Below are 16713 nucleotides of genomic sequence, written 5' to 3' on the forward strand. Positions count from 1 at the left end.
ATGTGCTGCACCTGCCTGGTGGGTACACAAATCCCTTGGCCAACCATTCACCTACACAGGGCAGGTGATAAACCACAATTGTCCAGCTTGCCTCGAGCAGGGAGCCAAGGGATGGTGGGAAAATGCCGTGCACCAGCTCCTCAATTCAGAGATGAAAAACCAAAGACATCCAAAAGCTCTACACTTTTCTGCCGAAAACCAGCACCACACCCCTTGCCACCAGCTGCCCAGCCACCAGCTGCCCAGCCGTGCCCCGCAGCTGGCCTCACGTGACAGTGAAGTGGATGCACACAGTAGGAGTGGCTGTAGTGACAGCATTACAGCTTGTGTCCGACACACAGCTAAGCCCAGCAAATCCCAGCGCTCTGCAGCTCTCATTTACAAACCCCACACACTCTGCGCAGGTACACAGACAGAGACTTCAGCAAGAGCTCAGTGCCCACGGCCCCAGGGAAACGACACCTGGAGGGAGACAGCCCAGTGAGCACAGGGCTCCCAAACTGTCCGATGTCCACCAGCGCAAGGACAGGCCCACACCAAGCCCCATGGACAAGGAGCGTTCTTCTTACACCAGCCCGTGTTCAGGCTGGGAGCCCACCTCCCCAGAGCCAGCCCCGCTGCTATTTTAGCACAGATACTCCCACCAGGGAAGCAGGGACACCTGGCAGGACAAGCAGGACTTTGCCCCATCCCACTCTGCATGACTTCGCTTCACTCCCCACTGCTGCCCTGGGGTGGCAGGACTTCGCCGGCTCTGCACACACCTGGAAGTAGTGCTGCGAGCCAAAGCCCGGGCCCTACCTGACGGCTGTTATTTCATTCCTCTAACAGGTCCATAAAACAGGGATAATTAAATCTCCCCTAAACTCTCTTCCATTTAAAATAAAAATCTATAGTCCCTATTTCATTAGCTGGCTCTGGGTTTTACAGCTTGATCAATTCCCCTCGCAGAGCCCTGGTCCCAGGCAGGCAGATGCAAACACACAGCAGGCAGCTTCCACGATGCGAATCAATGGGGATTTGCAAAGTCTCCTCTCCTGGTTCTTTGTTCCTTGCTCACCAAAGGGGAGACACACGATGCGGCAGGTAGGGACAGCGTGTTTCATTGCTCAAGGGAACGTCACTGCCACACACGGCTTCAGAGGTCAGATTTAGTGCCTGGCAAGAGCAGAGGCAGCAGCAATGCTCCCCCTCCAGTGAGGGGAGAGCCCAGCACGGGGCCCCAAAAAATGCAGCCACAACCCTAAATGCAAGGTGGGGTGACGCCTCTCTACTCACTCCAAGGTGAAGAGGGACAAGGCTTAGCTCTCGCAGCCAACAGCTGGAGTCGGAGCCCTCCGCAAGCATCAACTGGGCACCAAGAGCAGCTGCCACTGCTCTGGCCTCCCTGCGCACGAAGCGGAAGAGACTTGTCGCGGGGACCCGAGCGCACAGGCTCATCATTTCCTGCCCTTCCTGGCCCTGCCACACACCACCTTCCCCCCGCCAGCGTGCCAGGCCGGTGGCTGGAGCAGCCGGGGCTCCAGATGGCTCTCACCACCCCTGCAAGCCTCTCCCTCCGCTGCAGCGGGGAGCTACCGGCTCCTGGCAGCAGATGGAGGGACCACAGCAGCAGTGAGAGCTGCACAGAGGACAGGCAGAATGCCTGCCTGCCCATGGAGCAGGGATCAGCACACCCCCCCCCCCCCCGCAGCCCTTGCCCCAGGCTAATGCCCAGGTGCCACCCAGCACCCATCACACCATTTCCCTCCGCTCCAGACACGCATCCCTCCCTCCCACCTTTGCTCAGCCAGAAAGCAGCAAGATGTCACAGTCCCCATCCTGCCAGTGCCAGGACAGGACACGGAGGCAGCCCCGGCCCCAGCAAGCTCTGCCCCAGCTGCATAACACCGGTGACGGGCAGACCACACCACCTGGGCCCGAAGCTTGATCTCCACCAACCCACCTGCGGGCAGGCCAGCACGCTGGTACCTGCCAGGGGACATCAGGGCAGGTCGCTGGGACACAGGAATAGCCACATGTCAGAGCACACGGCTCCAAGCAAGGCTATGGGGGGACAAAGCCCCACCACCCCACAGCAACTCCTTGCACAGTTGTGTGCAGTGGGGGTGACACCGGAGCCTCCCAAACACACCCAGGTGGCTCCCGCCTCACCTCCCATGCAGACGCCTGCCCCAGCTCCGCTGCCTGAGCGGAGGGGCACGGAGGGGTCACAGTTCACCTCCTAAGCCAAACCCACCGCCCGAGGGGCGTGACACCACAGAGCGTGGCTCCCACCGCCCAGCCAGCCTCAAAGCAAACACCCAAAGGTGACAAACAAAGGCACCCGGCAGGCACTCCGCATTAGCAGTATTTTTAGACACTGCTATGAAGCCGGCCTTATTATTTTCATTGCAACGTGCATAATTACCCACCATGCACCGCAGTGACATCAGACGCAGCCTGCTCCCCTCCGACAGCCGGCAAGGCCGGTGCCCGCTCCTCCTCCTGAGGCTCCTGGCCTGGGGGACCGACCTGCCCCCCCCGGGCTCTGCCCTACACATCTCCCCAGGGCACGGCCCCACCGCTGCACACAGGGAATCTTGGGGTCGTTGGGCATTGGAGCCAGCAGCGGAGCAGAAACGGGTGCAGGTGGCAGAGGGACAGAGCAAGGCGAGGACACAGGATGGCGAGGAGGCGAGCACGGGGACAAGCTCCAGAGCTGCAGACACACACGGCCAGCTGTGCCGGAGCAGAGCTTCCAGCCAAGATGCCAGTGCACAACCAAACCGCGCTCGGAAAAGGGGGTGTCCCCACGTGGAGGGACAGCACCCACCTGACCGCAGGCTGCCCATGGGGCTCAACTCCCACCGGGGAAAGCAAACCCCGGAGCACACCACAGCTGCCCACAGCCCCGTCCCACGCACCCTCCGTGGGACAGGGCTGCCACGGGCCCCGCACGCAGCCCGCGCTGCCAGCGCACACACCACCCGGCCCATCGCCCCGGCTGCCACCACCCCGTCATTTGGGGCTTATTTGTTTTCTACCTCTTCCCCATTTACAACTTTCTGAAGAGTTTCGCTACTTCCCCTCCCGTCCCCTTTCACACGCCGGGGGTTCGCCCCCAGCCGGGCCCTGCTTACTGACCCCGGGTCGGGCAGCAGGGCCCGGGGGCTCCGGCAGCGGCGGACGGGGCATCCCGGGGTGTCCAGCGAGCCGGGGACAGAGAACCAGCCTCGGCAGGAGCCTCCGACCCACGCCCAGCCAGGGACGCGGGAGCCCCCCGAGAAGGGGCTACGGCCGGAACAGCCTGGGGGCAGCCCCGCTCTGCCGGCGAGGCCCTGAGGGGCAGCAGAGCTCCGGCTCCGCCGCCCTCCCCGGGGCCCCAGGGAGCCGCTGCCGCGGCCCCCCCCTCTCCCCGAGAGGCTCCCCGAGAACCGGGGCCTCCTCGCGCCGGCGTGCGGCTGCCGCTGCACCGGGCCCTGCTGCCCTTTACGGCCACCCCCCCCCCCGACCCCCGGTGCCCCATGCAGCCACCACCCCCACGCACCGGGTCCTGCGCTCGGCCCCGGCGCGCCGGGCCCCCGCCTGCCCCAGGCACTCGCCACCTCCAAGCCACCGCGCAACGCGCCCGGCCCGGCCGCCCCCCGCCGCGCACCGGGCCCCGCTTGTTCCTTCGCCCGTCGCACCGGGCTTCGCTGGCCCGTGCATCCGCCCCGCTTGCACCGGGCCCCGCCTGCGCCCTGCACCGGCTCTGCCTGCCGCTCTCACCGGTGCACCGGGGCCGGCCTCCCCACCCCGCTGCACCAGCCCTACCTACCTCCTTCCCCCGGCGCACCGGGGCCTGCCCTCCCCAGGCCCCGGGCCCTGCCCGCCGCCTTCGCCCCGTGCACCGGTCCCGCCCGCCGCCGCTGCTGCGCGCGGCAGCCCGGGCCCGCCGCCGCCGCCGCGCCGCGCCCCGTACCTACCTGAGGCGCACCCCCGGCGCTCGCGGGCCGCTCGGTGCCTGCCCCGGCCCTGCCCGCCGCTCAGCCCGCTCGCATGGCGCGGCGGCCGGGCCCGCCGGGCTCGGTGTCCGTCCCAGTGCCGCTGCCGCTCCGGCCTCGGCCCAGCCTCAGCCCCGCCTCATGGCGCCCCCGCGCCCGCCGCCCCGATGGAACCGGCCGCGCCGCACCGCCCCCCGCGCCTCGCCGATGGGCGCGCCCGTCCCCCCCCTCCCCGCGCCGTACTGCGCCCAAGAGCGGCGCCGCCAAACCGCGCGGCGGGGCGTTCCGGCCGTAATGCTCCGAGAGGCAGCGCACCCTAATGCCGGCCCGGGGGGGGAAGATGTCCCCATCCCTTGGGACGTGTGGGGGTGTCCCGGGACAGCCCAGGCAGTTTGCAGAGGAGTGTCCAGCACTAGTCCCGGGGGGCTCAGGGTGTTTGGCCTGGGCCAGCCCCGGGGGGGTCCAGAGGTACCCCCGGGCAGCCCACGGGGTGTCTGTGGGGGTGTCCCAAGGCAGCCTTCACGGGGGCTGGGGGGATCCTGGACCAGCCCTGAGGGGTCTGATGGGCGGCGTGTCCCAGACTGGCCCTCTGTGGCCCCTTCTCTGCGGGTCCCTGACCCAGATGTGGGTTGAGGTGGGGCCTCGGAGCAGGCTGGGCATCTGGGCGGACCCCAGAGCTTCCTGGACATCCAGACCCCTCGGGTTCCCCAGGGAATAGGGGCAAAGGGGGCCAGGGCTGCGGAGCCAGGGGTCACACAGGCCCAGGGCTGGCTGTGCCCCCCCCCCCCCGCCACCTCCCAGCCCTCTTCTGCCTGAGCAGAGCTGCACAATCCGCCCTTGTCCCCAGCAGGTCCGAAGTAGGTCAGGGAGGCTGGGCCAAGCCCCCGGGGAGGGAAGTGGGTGCCAGGGGGGTGCAGAGGGCCTCAGGCACCCACACCGGTAGCCACACCACTGTGTGGGTGCCCACTCCCTGTCCCGGTGGGACCCTGGTGTCCCCAGCCCAGGGGATGCAGGGCATTTCCCCAGGCCTTCTCCGGTCCCCTGGGGTGGTTCAGGATCCCTCTGCATCCCCGCAGGCACTGCATCCCTCCTGGGAACCAGAGTCCCATGGGTGCAGGTTGGGGTGGCCGAATCCTGGGGGACAGCACCCAGCGGGGGGGCCTGGGGGCTGCGGTTGGGAAGCGAGCATGGGGCTGGGCTGGATAGGAGCTGGGGGATGAGCACAAGGAATAAGGAAGATGAGAGAGGGATTTCTCACCCGTTAATTGCAGTTAATAATTGATGAACATGTTTACTGCAGGAGGCAAAGGTCTCTGGCGGTGTCAGGGTGCGAGCGCAGAGCAGCCCGCCCGGCAGCATCCCCAGCGACGTGACCACAGGTAAGGGATGTCGGTTCCGGCACCGGTCCCCGCGGGCACCATGATCCATTGCAGGGGGAGGTGGGGGTGTCTGTCGACCATGGGGCTGCCCACAGACTATGGCACAAGGAGGGGGACACCACAGTGGTGTCACAGATTGCTCCTGGGCTCCAAGTGCTGCTTGGGGTGGCCCCGATGAGCCCGAGCGCTGGAGCCTCCAGCCATGCCCAGGAGGGGCTCCCGGGGTCCCCAAGCACCCCCATGGTCTCCAGCACCTGAAGGCCAACCCTGTCCCCTCATGCTACGTCCCCAGAGAGCCTGTGCCCGGGGGTGCAGGATGGAGCCTGGTGCTTGCTCACCACCCTGGCTCAGCAGAGGGGACTGTCCCCACCAGAACCCCTCCTGCCCTAGGGGCTGCTCCCCAGGAAGGGTTGGGGGGCACTGGTGGGAGCAGGTGTCCACAAGCCCCAAGGCGCTGGTTGTCTGGTGTGTGCCTGCAGGCTCACCGGCAGGATGGCATGGTGCTCCCTGGTCCTGCTCCCCTTCCTCCTGGCAGCAGGTGAGGACTTTGCTCAGCGGCTGGCACGGGTGGGCGGGAGGCCTTCAAGATGCTTTCAGCCCCCAACACTCCTTCTGAATTCCCTAAGGGCAGCTGGGACCACCAAAACAGCTGCCCACCCCATTGGCACCTTGGAGACCCAAGGCAACCTTGCTGCCCCAGGGCAAGGCAGAGCGGGCAGGGGGCTGGGCAGCAGGAATGGCACCCAGCATGGGTGCTGCAGCTGGAGGTCAAGTGTGGTTTGGAGGTGGGAGGTGTGGGATGAACAAGAGGAAGGTGAGGGGTGGTGGGTTTCCCTGCCTCCCCCAGAGCCCCAGACCATGGACGGAAGCTGAGGCTGGAGCTAGGTAGGTGCTGCCAGGCGTGGGGGTGCAAGGGTGCGGGCAGACCCTGGCGCAGGGGTGGTGCTCAGCACACCTCTTCCTTTTAGTTTCAGGCAACACAGCCCCCTTCTTCAACATGACCGTTGTCTATGTGCCTGAGGACCTGGAGTTGGGTGAGTGGGGCAGCCTCAAGCAGGTTGCGGGGTGCAGGAGAAGCGGCTGAGGGGGGCCCTGGGCAGGGGCTGACACTGCCCTTGTCCCCAGGCCAGCATGCGTTCCAGCTGACGGCTATTGACATAGATGGGGACCCGCTCACCTATAGCATCAGTGGGCCAGAGGCCTTCTACTTCTCTGTCGATGCCCGCACGGGCAACGTGACGCTGAAGAACTACCTAGACCGCGAGGTGAGGGCAGAGACAAGTGCAGATGTCCCTGCCTGAGCTGGGGTGACAGGGACGGAGGGCAAAGCCATGACTCCTGTGGGAGAGCTGCTCACAGTGGTACTGTGAGTCACTCACTGGCCTGGAAGCCTGGCTCCTGGTGGGAGAGCCATCTGGGAGGAGCATCCCACCCAGGGGTGGTGGGAGGGAGGGCACTGGGGCTCAGCCATAGAAGGATTGAGTTCCGCCTGGTCCTGACCAAGTCCTGCCTTGTGTCCCTCCAGCTCCTGGCCAAGCTTACCATCATCGTTGGGGTGTTCGATGGGATGAACGAAGCAGTGAGTGCCAGGGCACGGGCTGGGTGGCTGCAGCGGGTGATGGGGACAGGGAGGGAAGCAGGGTTTCAGTGGGTCTGTGGACGAGGCTCTGTGGGGAAGGGGGCTGGAGGTGGGCTTTGCCCAGCGGCGGGTGATGCTGATTGGCTTCGGAGCCGGGGGGGCACAGGGTGCTGGAGCTGCCCCCACCTCTGCTGGGCACCATCTCCTGCACTCACCCTGTGCTCTCCCTGACACCCGATAGGTCTCCAGAAAGCTCGCGGTCATCGTGGAGGACCGTAACGACAATGCCCCGGTCTTTCAGCACCTGCCATATGAAACCTCCATCCCCGAGGTACCTCCCCGGGACCTCCTGACCCCCGTGGGCAGCAGGGCAGGGTTGCTGGGTGGTTCCTGTGGCATGGGTGTGCCAGCAACGGGACAACGGTTCGCCAGGTGACAGTGTGCCTGGGCGTGGGGCGACGGTGTAGCTGGCAAGGCTGACCTGGGAGTGTTCCGTGCCAGGGCAGTTCCTGGCGGGTGCCTCCGTGCCAGTCTGAAGCATTGGCGCGTGGCTGAGACTCTGCCCTTGTGATGAGTTTCTGATCAGGGAGTGCCCGAGCTGCTGCTCAGCCCAGGCCAGGGTGAGGCCAGATCAGGGTGCAAACAGGGTGTCGGGCTGAGCCTGACCCCCCTCCAGCAGCCCCAGGGCTGGGGTGCAGCCCCTGCTCCCAGGGAGCCTGGGGTAGGGTGGCAGGGGGGATCCGGCCTTTGCCTGGCGTTAGCAAGGGCAGCAGCTCATCCCCACGTGGCCCATGGCACTGGGAAGCCCCTGGAGCCCTGCAGGGCCAGAGCACCCCAGAGCAGGGCTGGCAGGGGCCGGGCCCAGCACCGCCCCCCCCAGCTCTCCCCAGGTGATGCCACCACCACCCCGCTGTGTGCCCAGAACATGAAACTCAACAGCACCATCTACACCGTGTTTGCCAACGACAGTGACACTGGGAATGCCTCCAAAGTCAGCTACAGCATCGAGGAGGTTTGTGCGGGGCTGAGCCCCAACACCCCGGGCATTGCCCTGGCTGGGGGGTCAGCGTGCTGGGGTGTGGGGCACCGGGAGGATGCTGGGGGTACCAGGACATCCCCAGCAAGTGCTCTGTGCCAATGGGAAGATGACGTGGCTTGATCATGTGAACCAGGGCAGGCCCTGGCATCTCCCCTGGCTGAGCCTGCCCGCTCCCTGGCACCAAGGAGGGGTTCATGCCTGCTGGAGAGCAGCAGTGCATCACAGAGTGGGGCATGCCATACCCAAAACCCACCCCTGAGCCACCTCCGTGGGGCAGAGATGCAGGGGGACCTGGCTGGGGGCAGCCCCATGGCTCTGGGGGAGCAAGGGTATGTGTCAGATCGGGAGGACTGGCTCTGCACCCTTTGGGCAATGGGTGCAAGGTGCTGAACAGTTGCAAGCTGGGAACAAGCCAGGTGGTAGGAGGTCCCCATGGCTTGTGGGCCAAGCCTGGCAGAAGGATGAGTTGAGCCTCCATCTCTGCTGGGGCACCTCTGCTCCCTGCCTTGGTGACATGGGGTGATGTCCTCTGCCCAGGTGATCCCAGACAGCACGAACAATCACTGGCTCTTCTACATCCTGCCCAACGGGAACGTGGTGCTCAATGGCTCACTGGACTATGCCAAGAACACCTTCTACCAGATCAAGATCCTTGCCAAGGTGGGGGCCAGCCAGGCTGGGGGCAGGGGGTTGCCAGGCAAGGGTGCTGTGAGACTAACGAGTGCTCTGCTCCCCAGGACGGTGGGGGGATTCTGCACAACATGTTGACCTTCCAGAATAGCTCGACCTACCTGTCCCTGACCGTCCGCGACCTGCCCAACCTGGACCCACGGTTCCTCAACGAGCCCTACTCCGGCTCTGTGCCAGAGAACTGTGCCCTGGTCAGGAGCCCACCTGCCCCAGCGGCATGTCCCTACCCGTGGCACTCCGTGGGGACTCTGATGCCCTGTGGTGTCTGGGCCACCTGGCATGGTGGCGCCTGGAGACATCGTGGGTCCTGCCCTGATGGCCATGTCCCTGCAGGGCACCACTGTGCTGAATGTCACCGCCATGGACAGAGACACAGGGGTGAATGATGAAATCTCCTACAGCATCACCAGTGAGTGATGGGGCAGGGCAGAATGGGCAGGGGGTGAGCAGTGGCAGGGTGGGATGGACTTGGGGGGTGATCAGGCAGCAAGGGGCACCACGGGGACTGGTTCTGGGGTCCTGGGTGCTGCCAGCCTGCCCTGCTGGCGGAGAAAAAGGGCCAGGCTTGTGTTTCCTGGTGGCTGCAGCTGGTTCCTGCTGTTCCCTTTCCCTAGATACCAGCATCCCCTTTGCCATCAATGCCACGACGGGCACCATCACTGTGAGTGGGCCCCTGGACCGTGAGCAGCTGCCAAACGAGGAAGTGCTGCTGGAAGTCATGGTGAGTAGGAGATAGCAAGGGGAACCCCATCCTTTTCCTCTCCCCACGGCCCTCCAACTCGCTCTCTCCTCCTGCCCAGGCGCGTGAGAAGAACCTGGACATCCACGGCAAGGTGGCGCAGGCCAGCACCATGGTGGCAGTCATGGTGACTGATGTCAATGACAACAAGCCCCAGTTCTACCACTGCTCCCTTCCCAGCTGCGACTTCTCCACCAGTGCCCAGAACAACTTCAGGGGCAATATCATAGAGCACTCCTCCTCCAGACTGCCCGTGTCCAACCTCAGCATTGTCGCCCATGACCCGGACAAGGTAGGAGCTTGTCCAGGGGGCTGGGCTGGGGTCCAAGTGCTTGTCCCAGCTGCACCACCCACCCTCACTCCTGTGTGTCTCTCCCCAACAGGGCATCAACAGCAAATATGAGCTGTACCTGCAGGGTCCGAATGCCAGCGCCTTCACTGTCTCCCCCCCAAAAATCGTGGGCACAGGGGAGGTCCAGCTCCTCGTGCAAGACCCATCATCTGTGGACTACGAGATAAGCCATGTCATGGTGGTGCAGGTTTGCTGTGGGGACAGTCCCTGCTCCCTGTGTATGCCAGGGCACAGGGGGGACACAGCCCTTCTCCTGCAGGGTTCAAAAGCCAAAACAACATGGCACTGCCCTGGCAGCTTGTTTGTTCAGAGGAGCTGGGCTGGAGTGTGACTGGTCTCTGTCTCATGCTTGGGGACCCATGTGAGACACTGTCCCTTCTCCATCCTGCAGATCATTGCTAATGACATGGGGAACCCCACAGACTGCTGTTCCACAGCCACTGTGACCATCGATCTCATTGACAGCAACGACCACATCCCCGAGTTCCCCCAGAGCACCTACAATCTGAGTGTGATGGAGAACAGCCCTGCTGGCACCATCATCTCCCCAAATATCACGGTCAGGTGCTAGGCAGGGAGCAGGCACAGCTTGCGTCCCCCAAGCAGGGCGCTGGGCATGCCTGGCACTGCTGGTGCAGCTCGTGTTGAGGGCACTGGTCTCTCCATGCACATGGGAAGGAGACGGTACCAGTGGGCACACAGCACGTGGGACCACTTGCCCATCAGGGCCACGTTTTTGGGGTGCTCACTGCCAACAGCCAGTGCCCCAGACTCATCACTGCCCTGGGGGCTGAGGTGGATTGACTGGATGCTTCTTTCTCTCTGTTTTAGGCCTATGATCCGGACAGCGGTGTCCTGGGCCAGATCACCTACCAGCTACTCCCAGAGAGCATGTATGTAGGGGCACGGCCAGCCACAACCCGGGCATCATCCCGGCAAGGGGGCTCTAGGCCTGAGCCCTGGTGACGACTCTGTGTGTGTCATAGCCGTAAAATTTTCACGGTGAATGCCACGACTGGGGCAGTGCTGGTGCAGAACGGGAGCTTGCTGGACCGGGAGACTCGCTCCATCTACTACGCCAACCTCCAGGCCAAGGATGGGGGCAACCTGGTGGGTACCACTGTGCTGGAGATCACAGTGCTGGATGACAACGACATGGCACCCATCATTACCGGCTCCTACTTCATCTCAGTGGAAGAGGGGCAGAACGTTACAACACAGATCCAGGTATGCACCACCGGAGATGGAGAGGACAACAGGGGGCTGTTGGAGAGGAGCAGGGACTGTCCCCGAGGTGCCAGACAGCCTCATTCCAACCCCTGACATTTTCAGGCCATTGACAACGATGAGCCTGGCAACCGCAACAGCGAGTTAGGCTTCAAGATCTTGCCAGGACCATTCAGCAACAACTTCACCATCAATGCAGCCACGGGTGAAATGCACAGCAAGGAGCCGCTGGACCGTGAGGCCTTGGAAGATGAGCGGGGGCAGATGGTGGTGACGGTGGAGGTGTATGACCATGGCGTGCCACAGCTCAGCACCTCGGTGAACGTCACCATCACTGTGGGGGTGAGCCCTGGGCACAAGTGGGGACGGGCTGGGGCATGCGGAGGTTTGGAGCTGGGATGTAAGGGCAGGGAGGGGACGTGGGATCCCTGGCTGCAGCAGGGGCACCGTGTCCCCAGATTCTCTGTGGAGGCAGAGGGAATAGTTGATGCAGAGAGGCAGGAGAGGGCGTGTGTGCCTCCTGCCAGCAGGCAGGCAGGTGTCCATGCTCCTGTCCCCAGCCTGCTGTGGGCAACCCTGTTTCCTGGACTTTATCTCCTGCAGGACATGAATGACAATGCACCTGTGTTCCTCAACCAGTCCTATGAGTTCTCAGTCTTTGAAGGCTCTCCAGGTAGAAGCTGCGTGGCCAGGCTCATGCGACCAGTGGTGTCCTGGAGTCAGTGCCCGCTGACCACTGAGTGTCTGTCTCCACCTGCAGGGTCCCTCGTGGGTCAAGTGGAGGCCACAGATGCTGACCGGACGGAGATCAATTCCCGCATTTCTTTCCTACTTCAGAGGGGCAGTGGCTCCAGCAACTTCTTCATCCGCTCGTCCTACCTGGGGCCAGGGCACTATGGTGGGCAGCTGTCCGTGGACCCTGACATGTCCCTGGACTATGACAAGCTGCAGCAGAAGTTCTTCTCCTTGGTGGTGCTGGCGGAGAACACGGCCGCAGACAATGTGGGGGACACCGCCAATGTCTCGGTGGTGGTCCACATCCTAGACATCAACGACGAGCCCCCCACCGTCCTGCTGACCTCGCTGCAGGACGTGCATGTGAGCGAGAACGGCACGCAGCAGGGTCTGATCCACACTCTGGTCGCCTCCGACCCAGACACCAATCACTCGCTGGTCTTTGAGGAGCTGGCAGTTGCCTGCTTCAAGGGGGAGAACAGCGCTGGGGAGGTGTGCTGGGACTGGTTTGTGCTGGCACCCAACGGCTCGGTGCTCGTGAACAGCTCAGACATTGACTATGAGCTGTGTGACAGGGTGCAGCTCACGCTGCGGGCTGAAGACCTGTACACTGAGAAGGGCGACCGCTACAGCAAGAACGGTATGGCACCCACTCCCCGCTCCTTCCACCACCACTGTCCATGGTGGGCAGTGAGACCTGCCTCTCCCACCTCCCAGGAGGAGCTGTGGGGGGCAGGGCAGGAGCCGGGCAGTTGGGTGATGGAGGGAGGATGTCCCCAGCTCTTTTGGTCCCTGCCACAGGGACCTGAGCCTGCTGGGAGGACAGGGCTCCCACGGGCAGCAGAGGAGGGTGCTACAGGGCTGCTCTGTTGGTGACCAGAGGTCTGCTTTTGGGACATTTGCAGAAACCCTGAGGATCCTCATCACCGATGTGAACGACAACACCCCCGTCTTCCTGCCCATCATGGAGACTTTTGGTGAGTAGCCAGAGCTGGTGTGACCTGTGGGCTCCTCTCTGCGTGTGCACATGCTCTGCAGTGATCCCCGGCAGTGGGGACCTTTCCCCAGTCAGAGCAGGGCTGTGAGAGGTGCAGGGGCCAGGTTGGGTTACTCGATGCTTTTCATGAAGGCTGTGGGGCTGAGGGCAGCGGGGGGATGCTCAGAGCTCTGCCGAGTCCCGGAGCTGTGCAGGACATGGGGTCTGCAGCAAGCCTGGCTGCACACCAGCATGAGTGTGCTGTCCTTCTTTTTGTCCCCGGCAGTTGTTGTCCCTGAAATCTCTCCTGTGGACCTGCAAGTGGCTACCGTGAAGGTGAGGAGCTGGGGTGAGGATCTCCCAGTCTGCGGAGCTGGGCTCGCCCGTCCCTGCCATGGGCAGGTGGTGGCGTTTCTCATCCGTGCTCCTGCCATGCTTTGTCCCTGCAGGCTACAGACGCTGACTCGGGGCTGAGGGGAACCATCACTTTTTCCATTGTCAGTGTGGTGCTCGTGGAGGACAATGGGGTCAGCCGACCCTTCGAGAATCTCTTCAAGGTGGTGACAACACCCGAGCAGGACAGCTACGTCGGGAGCATCCAGTGAGGGCAATGGGTCTGGGCCGGAGTGGGGGGAACGCGGCTCAGCTCCTGCCTGCCACAAGGCAGAGGTGCAGGCAGGGCCTGCACAGGGTGGCAAAAGGACAAAGCCATCCTGGGGTCCTGCTCTGGGCATGGTGGCAGGGTGGAGCTTGGGGGATGGCGGTGCCCTCCCAAGGATGTCCCACGGGATTGCTGACGTCCCTGTCCTTGAAGGGTGGCCAGCAACCTCGATGGCTCGCTGAAGGGCCAGTACCAGGTGACAGTGGAGGCTCGGGATAGCGAGGCACCAGTGCACGCAGTACAGACCACGCTGAACGTGAGTGTCACCCCTGTCCCCCCATCCAGGGATGCCCCGCACCCTGCCCAGTCCCACTCACCCCTGCTCTCCCCACACAGATCTTTGCAGTGGATCAGAGCTACCGTGTTCGCCTCCAGTTCGTGGCAGCAGTGGATGAAGTCCAGAGTAACTCCGAAAATATCAAAGTGTAAGGGGTACTGGGCTGGGGGGGAAGGTGCATGGCTGTACAGCAGGGGACACAAGCATGCAGTCCAGGACCCACCGACCATTTCTCCCAGCTTCACAGACTGTGAAAGGGACCGGAGTAGGCAGGTCCTCATGAGAGCCAGGGGCTGTAAGGTGTCCAGCCGCTTCCCATGCCCACAAGCAGAGTGGCAGGGCATCTGGCCCAGCCTCCCTCCACCCCTCCCATTCCTGTTCCTAGGGCCCTGACCACCGCGACCAAGGCAGGGGTCTACGTAGTGGCCATCCGGAGCATCGAGGACACCCGTGCCTCCCAGTGAGTGGGGCCATGCAAGCGGAGGGGAAGGGGACGTGGCAGTGGCATCAGAGGGGGTCACCTGCACCCCACTCACCCCATCTCTCTGATACCGCAGGGTGGAAGCCAAGTCGGTGATGGAGGCATACTTCGTCTACAGCAACGGCACTGCCCTGGATGTCAATCAGCTGAGTGTGTGCGTGCCGGGGCAGGGGCAACGCATGGGCACTGCCACGTGCCCGGACCAGCCCAGCCACTCACGCCTCCGCTTTCCTTGGCAGGCTCATCCAGTCCGACCCGCTGGTCCTGGCTGAATTGGTGAACCTGGGCCTGGCTGTCATCGTGAGTGGGGCCAGACAAGGGGCACAGGGAGAGGGCACCAGCCCCGTGTAGGTCTGGGGGGCAGGTCCACGGGCTGGGGCTGTGCCCTCACCCCTGCTCTGCGCCAGGGCCCTGGGGAGGTGGCAAAGCCTACCAGGGAGACGGAGCTGATCGGCATCATCGCAGGGCTGGCGGCGTTCCTGCTCATCTTCATCCTCATCATGACCCTGGTCTTGGTTCTCACCACCAGAAGGTACCACACCGCCCGCACCTCCTCATGCCTCCACCCTGCCACCCCCATCCTCACTGGCACCCCCAGACCCATCCCTACCCTCCATCCCACTCCTGCCCACCCCATCCCCTGGCCCAGCTCCCCCCTGCCCCTCTCACCCGCCCCATTCCTGGGCTTTGCAGCTACAAGAGGAAGCTGAGTGCGATGAAGGCCCTGAAGGTGGCCACAACGTTCAGCCCTGCCATGGTGCAGCAGGGAGCTGGCATCCCCGGGACCAACCAGTACAATGCAGAGGGGTGAGTGGGGGCCTCCCTGCAGCAGGAGGGGAGTCTCGCTCAGGCATGTCCCCACACCCAGGGGCTGCAGGGCTTGCTGTCACATCCCTCCTGCCTGGGCGACACAGCTGCCCCAGGGTGACCCTGCAGCCCCACGGGACGGTCACTCACCTGCCACCCATCCCTGGCCAGGGCCAACCCCATGCTGAACCTCTCGGTTGATCCCTCCCATGACCTGGGCTTCCACGAGGACTCCAGCTCTGTGGCCAGGTGAGCTCTGTGGGCAGGTCCCGACGGCCACGGGGCCATCACCCTGTGTCCCCGCTCTGCCAGCGCCTGGGCCCTCTTCTACCCCCCACCCTCCACTCTCCACAGCATGAATTCCCTGGATGAAAATACAGTAAATGCACCCGGGGACGACAACCTCAAGGCCAAGGTGAGCATGCAAAAGAGCTGCTGGTGCCCAGCAGGGAGTCCTGCCACCGCACCCCGCGTCCCCTCCTCTCTGCTGTGGTCCCCAGGCTCCTGGGCCCCTCATGTCCCTTACTCTCCATCTGCCTGACAGCCCCCAGCTCCTGGGAAGGACGGGAGTATCCCTGTCCCCATCCCCTCTGACCATGCTCTCCTCCTGCAGCAGGGCAAAGCGCAGCTGTTGATGGACCCCACTGACGAGGAGGTGCTGGTGGCCGCCCTGAACCTGAAGGAGCCCACCAAAACAGCGTACATCAACACCACCTTCACCACCACGGACTTGTGAGCGGGCACGCAGGGAGCAGCGCGGGCTGGAGCGGGACTCGGGCAGCTGCTTTGGTGATGTGTTCAGATGCTGGCAATAAACCCATCCCACGTGGGTCACAGCGTCCTGTGGCCATCAGCCTGTCTGCCCGGGGGAGTCAGCCAGCTTGGTGTCATCTCTCCCAGCAGGAGGTACTGGTTTCGGGCCAGGCTGGCACCAGAGGAGAGGCGAGTGCTGCCACGGGGCTTGGCCTGGCTTCTTGTCCCTGGGACCCTTCCCTGGGCTGCCCCACTGTCCCCTGGCCCCACTCAGCCCCGGGGGAGGGAGGTGTAGGCAGCCCTGCGCAGAGGTTTGTGCAAGGTTTTATTACCCAACATCCACGTTGACAGGTTGGTCCTCCCGCCCCCTTCCTCCCCCACCCCCCCCAAAAAAAAGAAATCAAGAGGGAAAAAAGAAAGTAGGTGATGAAGCTGCAGCGCCAGTGTGCCGCAGCTCGGCAGCACGGGGCTGGAGGTGGAGGACAGCGCAGGGCAGGGTAGCATGGGGATGCCCCAGGGCTCCTGGTCTTCCCTGTGTGGCCATGGCACCGCTCCTGCAGCCCAAGGCACAGGGAAGAGCCAGCTCCCGGTGAGCGCCACAGCACAGAGTGGGCACGGGCTGCAGCCCTGGCTGCAGGCTGGCACTTCAGCGAGCCCTTTGCAGCACCCCCCCCCGCCCAGGGCAAGAGACAGCCCTGCAGAGCCAAAACAAGCCCAGGATGTACAACGAGGGTTTGGGGGGGGACAAGACTTGCCCCTTGATGAGGGGAAGTGGCTGCACTGGTGCCCCCAGCACCTCAAGCACTGCTGCACCTCTGCCCAGAGGGCATGGTGCAGCTCCCCAAGCACCCTCCATTTGCAGCCTCCAGCCCATCAGGTGCTGGGCACAGGCCTGGGCCCCCCCTTGCTGTGGCACTGTGGGGCCAGTCCTCTGCACGGGGCCAGGCTGGAGGGGCCAGGTCCCACGTCTCGGCGGGATGCCACGGTGCTACTGGCCACGGGGATGCTCACCCCCCTGTACGCTGACCCTTCGCTCCTGATGCTCTCCAGCCC

The 16713-nt window shown here is 63.9% G+C and overlaps 1 protein-coding gene across 1 annotated transcript; it reads left to right on the top strand.

Annotated features, from left to right (window-relative positions):
- The first annotated feature begins 1077 nt into the window (after window positions 1-1077).
- CDHR2 (cadherin related family member 2) lies at window positions 1078-15643 on the top strand. The gene is given in 34 exon segments (XM_059825581.1): window positions 1078-1086; window positions 5237-5278; window positions 5280-5344; window positions 5824-5882; window positions 6313-6378; window positions 6470-6609; window positions 6870-6923; window positions 7165-7254; window positions 7846-7935; window positions 8500-8622; window positions 8700-8843; window positions 8986-9061; window positions 9267-9373; window positions 9453-9683; window positions 9775-9930; window positions 10135-10302; window positions 10575-10636; window positions 10730-10970; window positions 11076-11312; window positions 11574-11643; window positions 11731-12345; window positions 12611-12682; window positions 12968-13017; window positions 13131-13282; window positions 13496-13598; window positions 13679-13767; window positions 14005-14079; window positions 14177-14254; window positions 14340-14400; window positions 14508-14632; window positions 14794-14907; window positions 15079-15156; window positions 15262-15322; window positions 15521-15643. Coding segments are annotated over 34 exon segments (4026 nt in total).
- The last annotated feature ends 1070 nt before the right edge of the window (window positions 15644-16713 follow it).

The sequence above is a fragment of the Gavia stellata genome, chromosome 16, assembly GCF_030936135.1.
Source record: "Gavia stellata isolate bGavSte3 chromosome 16, bGavSte3.hap2, whole genome shotgun sequence".
In the NCBI taxonomy this organism is placed as follows: Eukaryota; Metazoa; Chordata; class Aves; order Gaviiformes; family Gaviidae; genus Gavia; species Gavia stellata.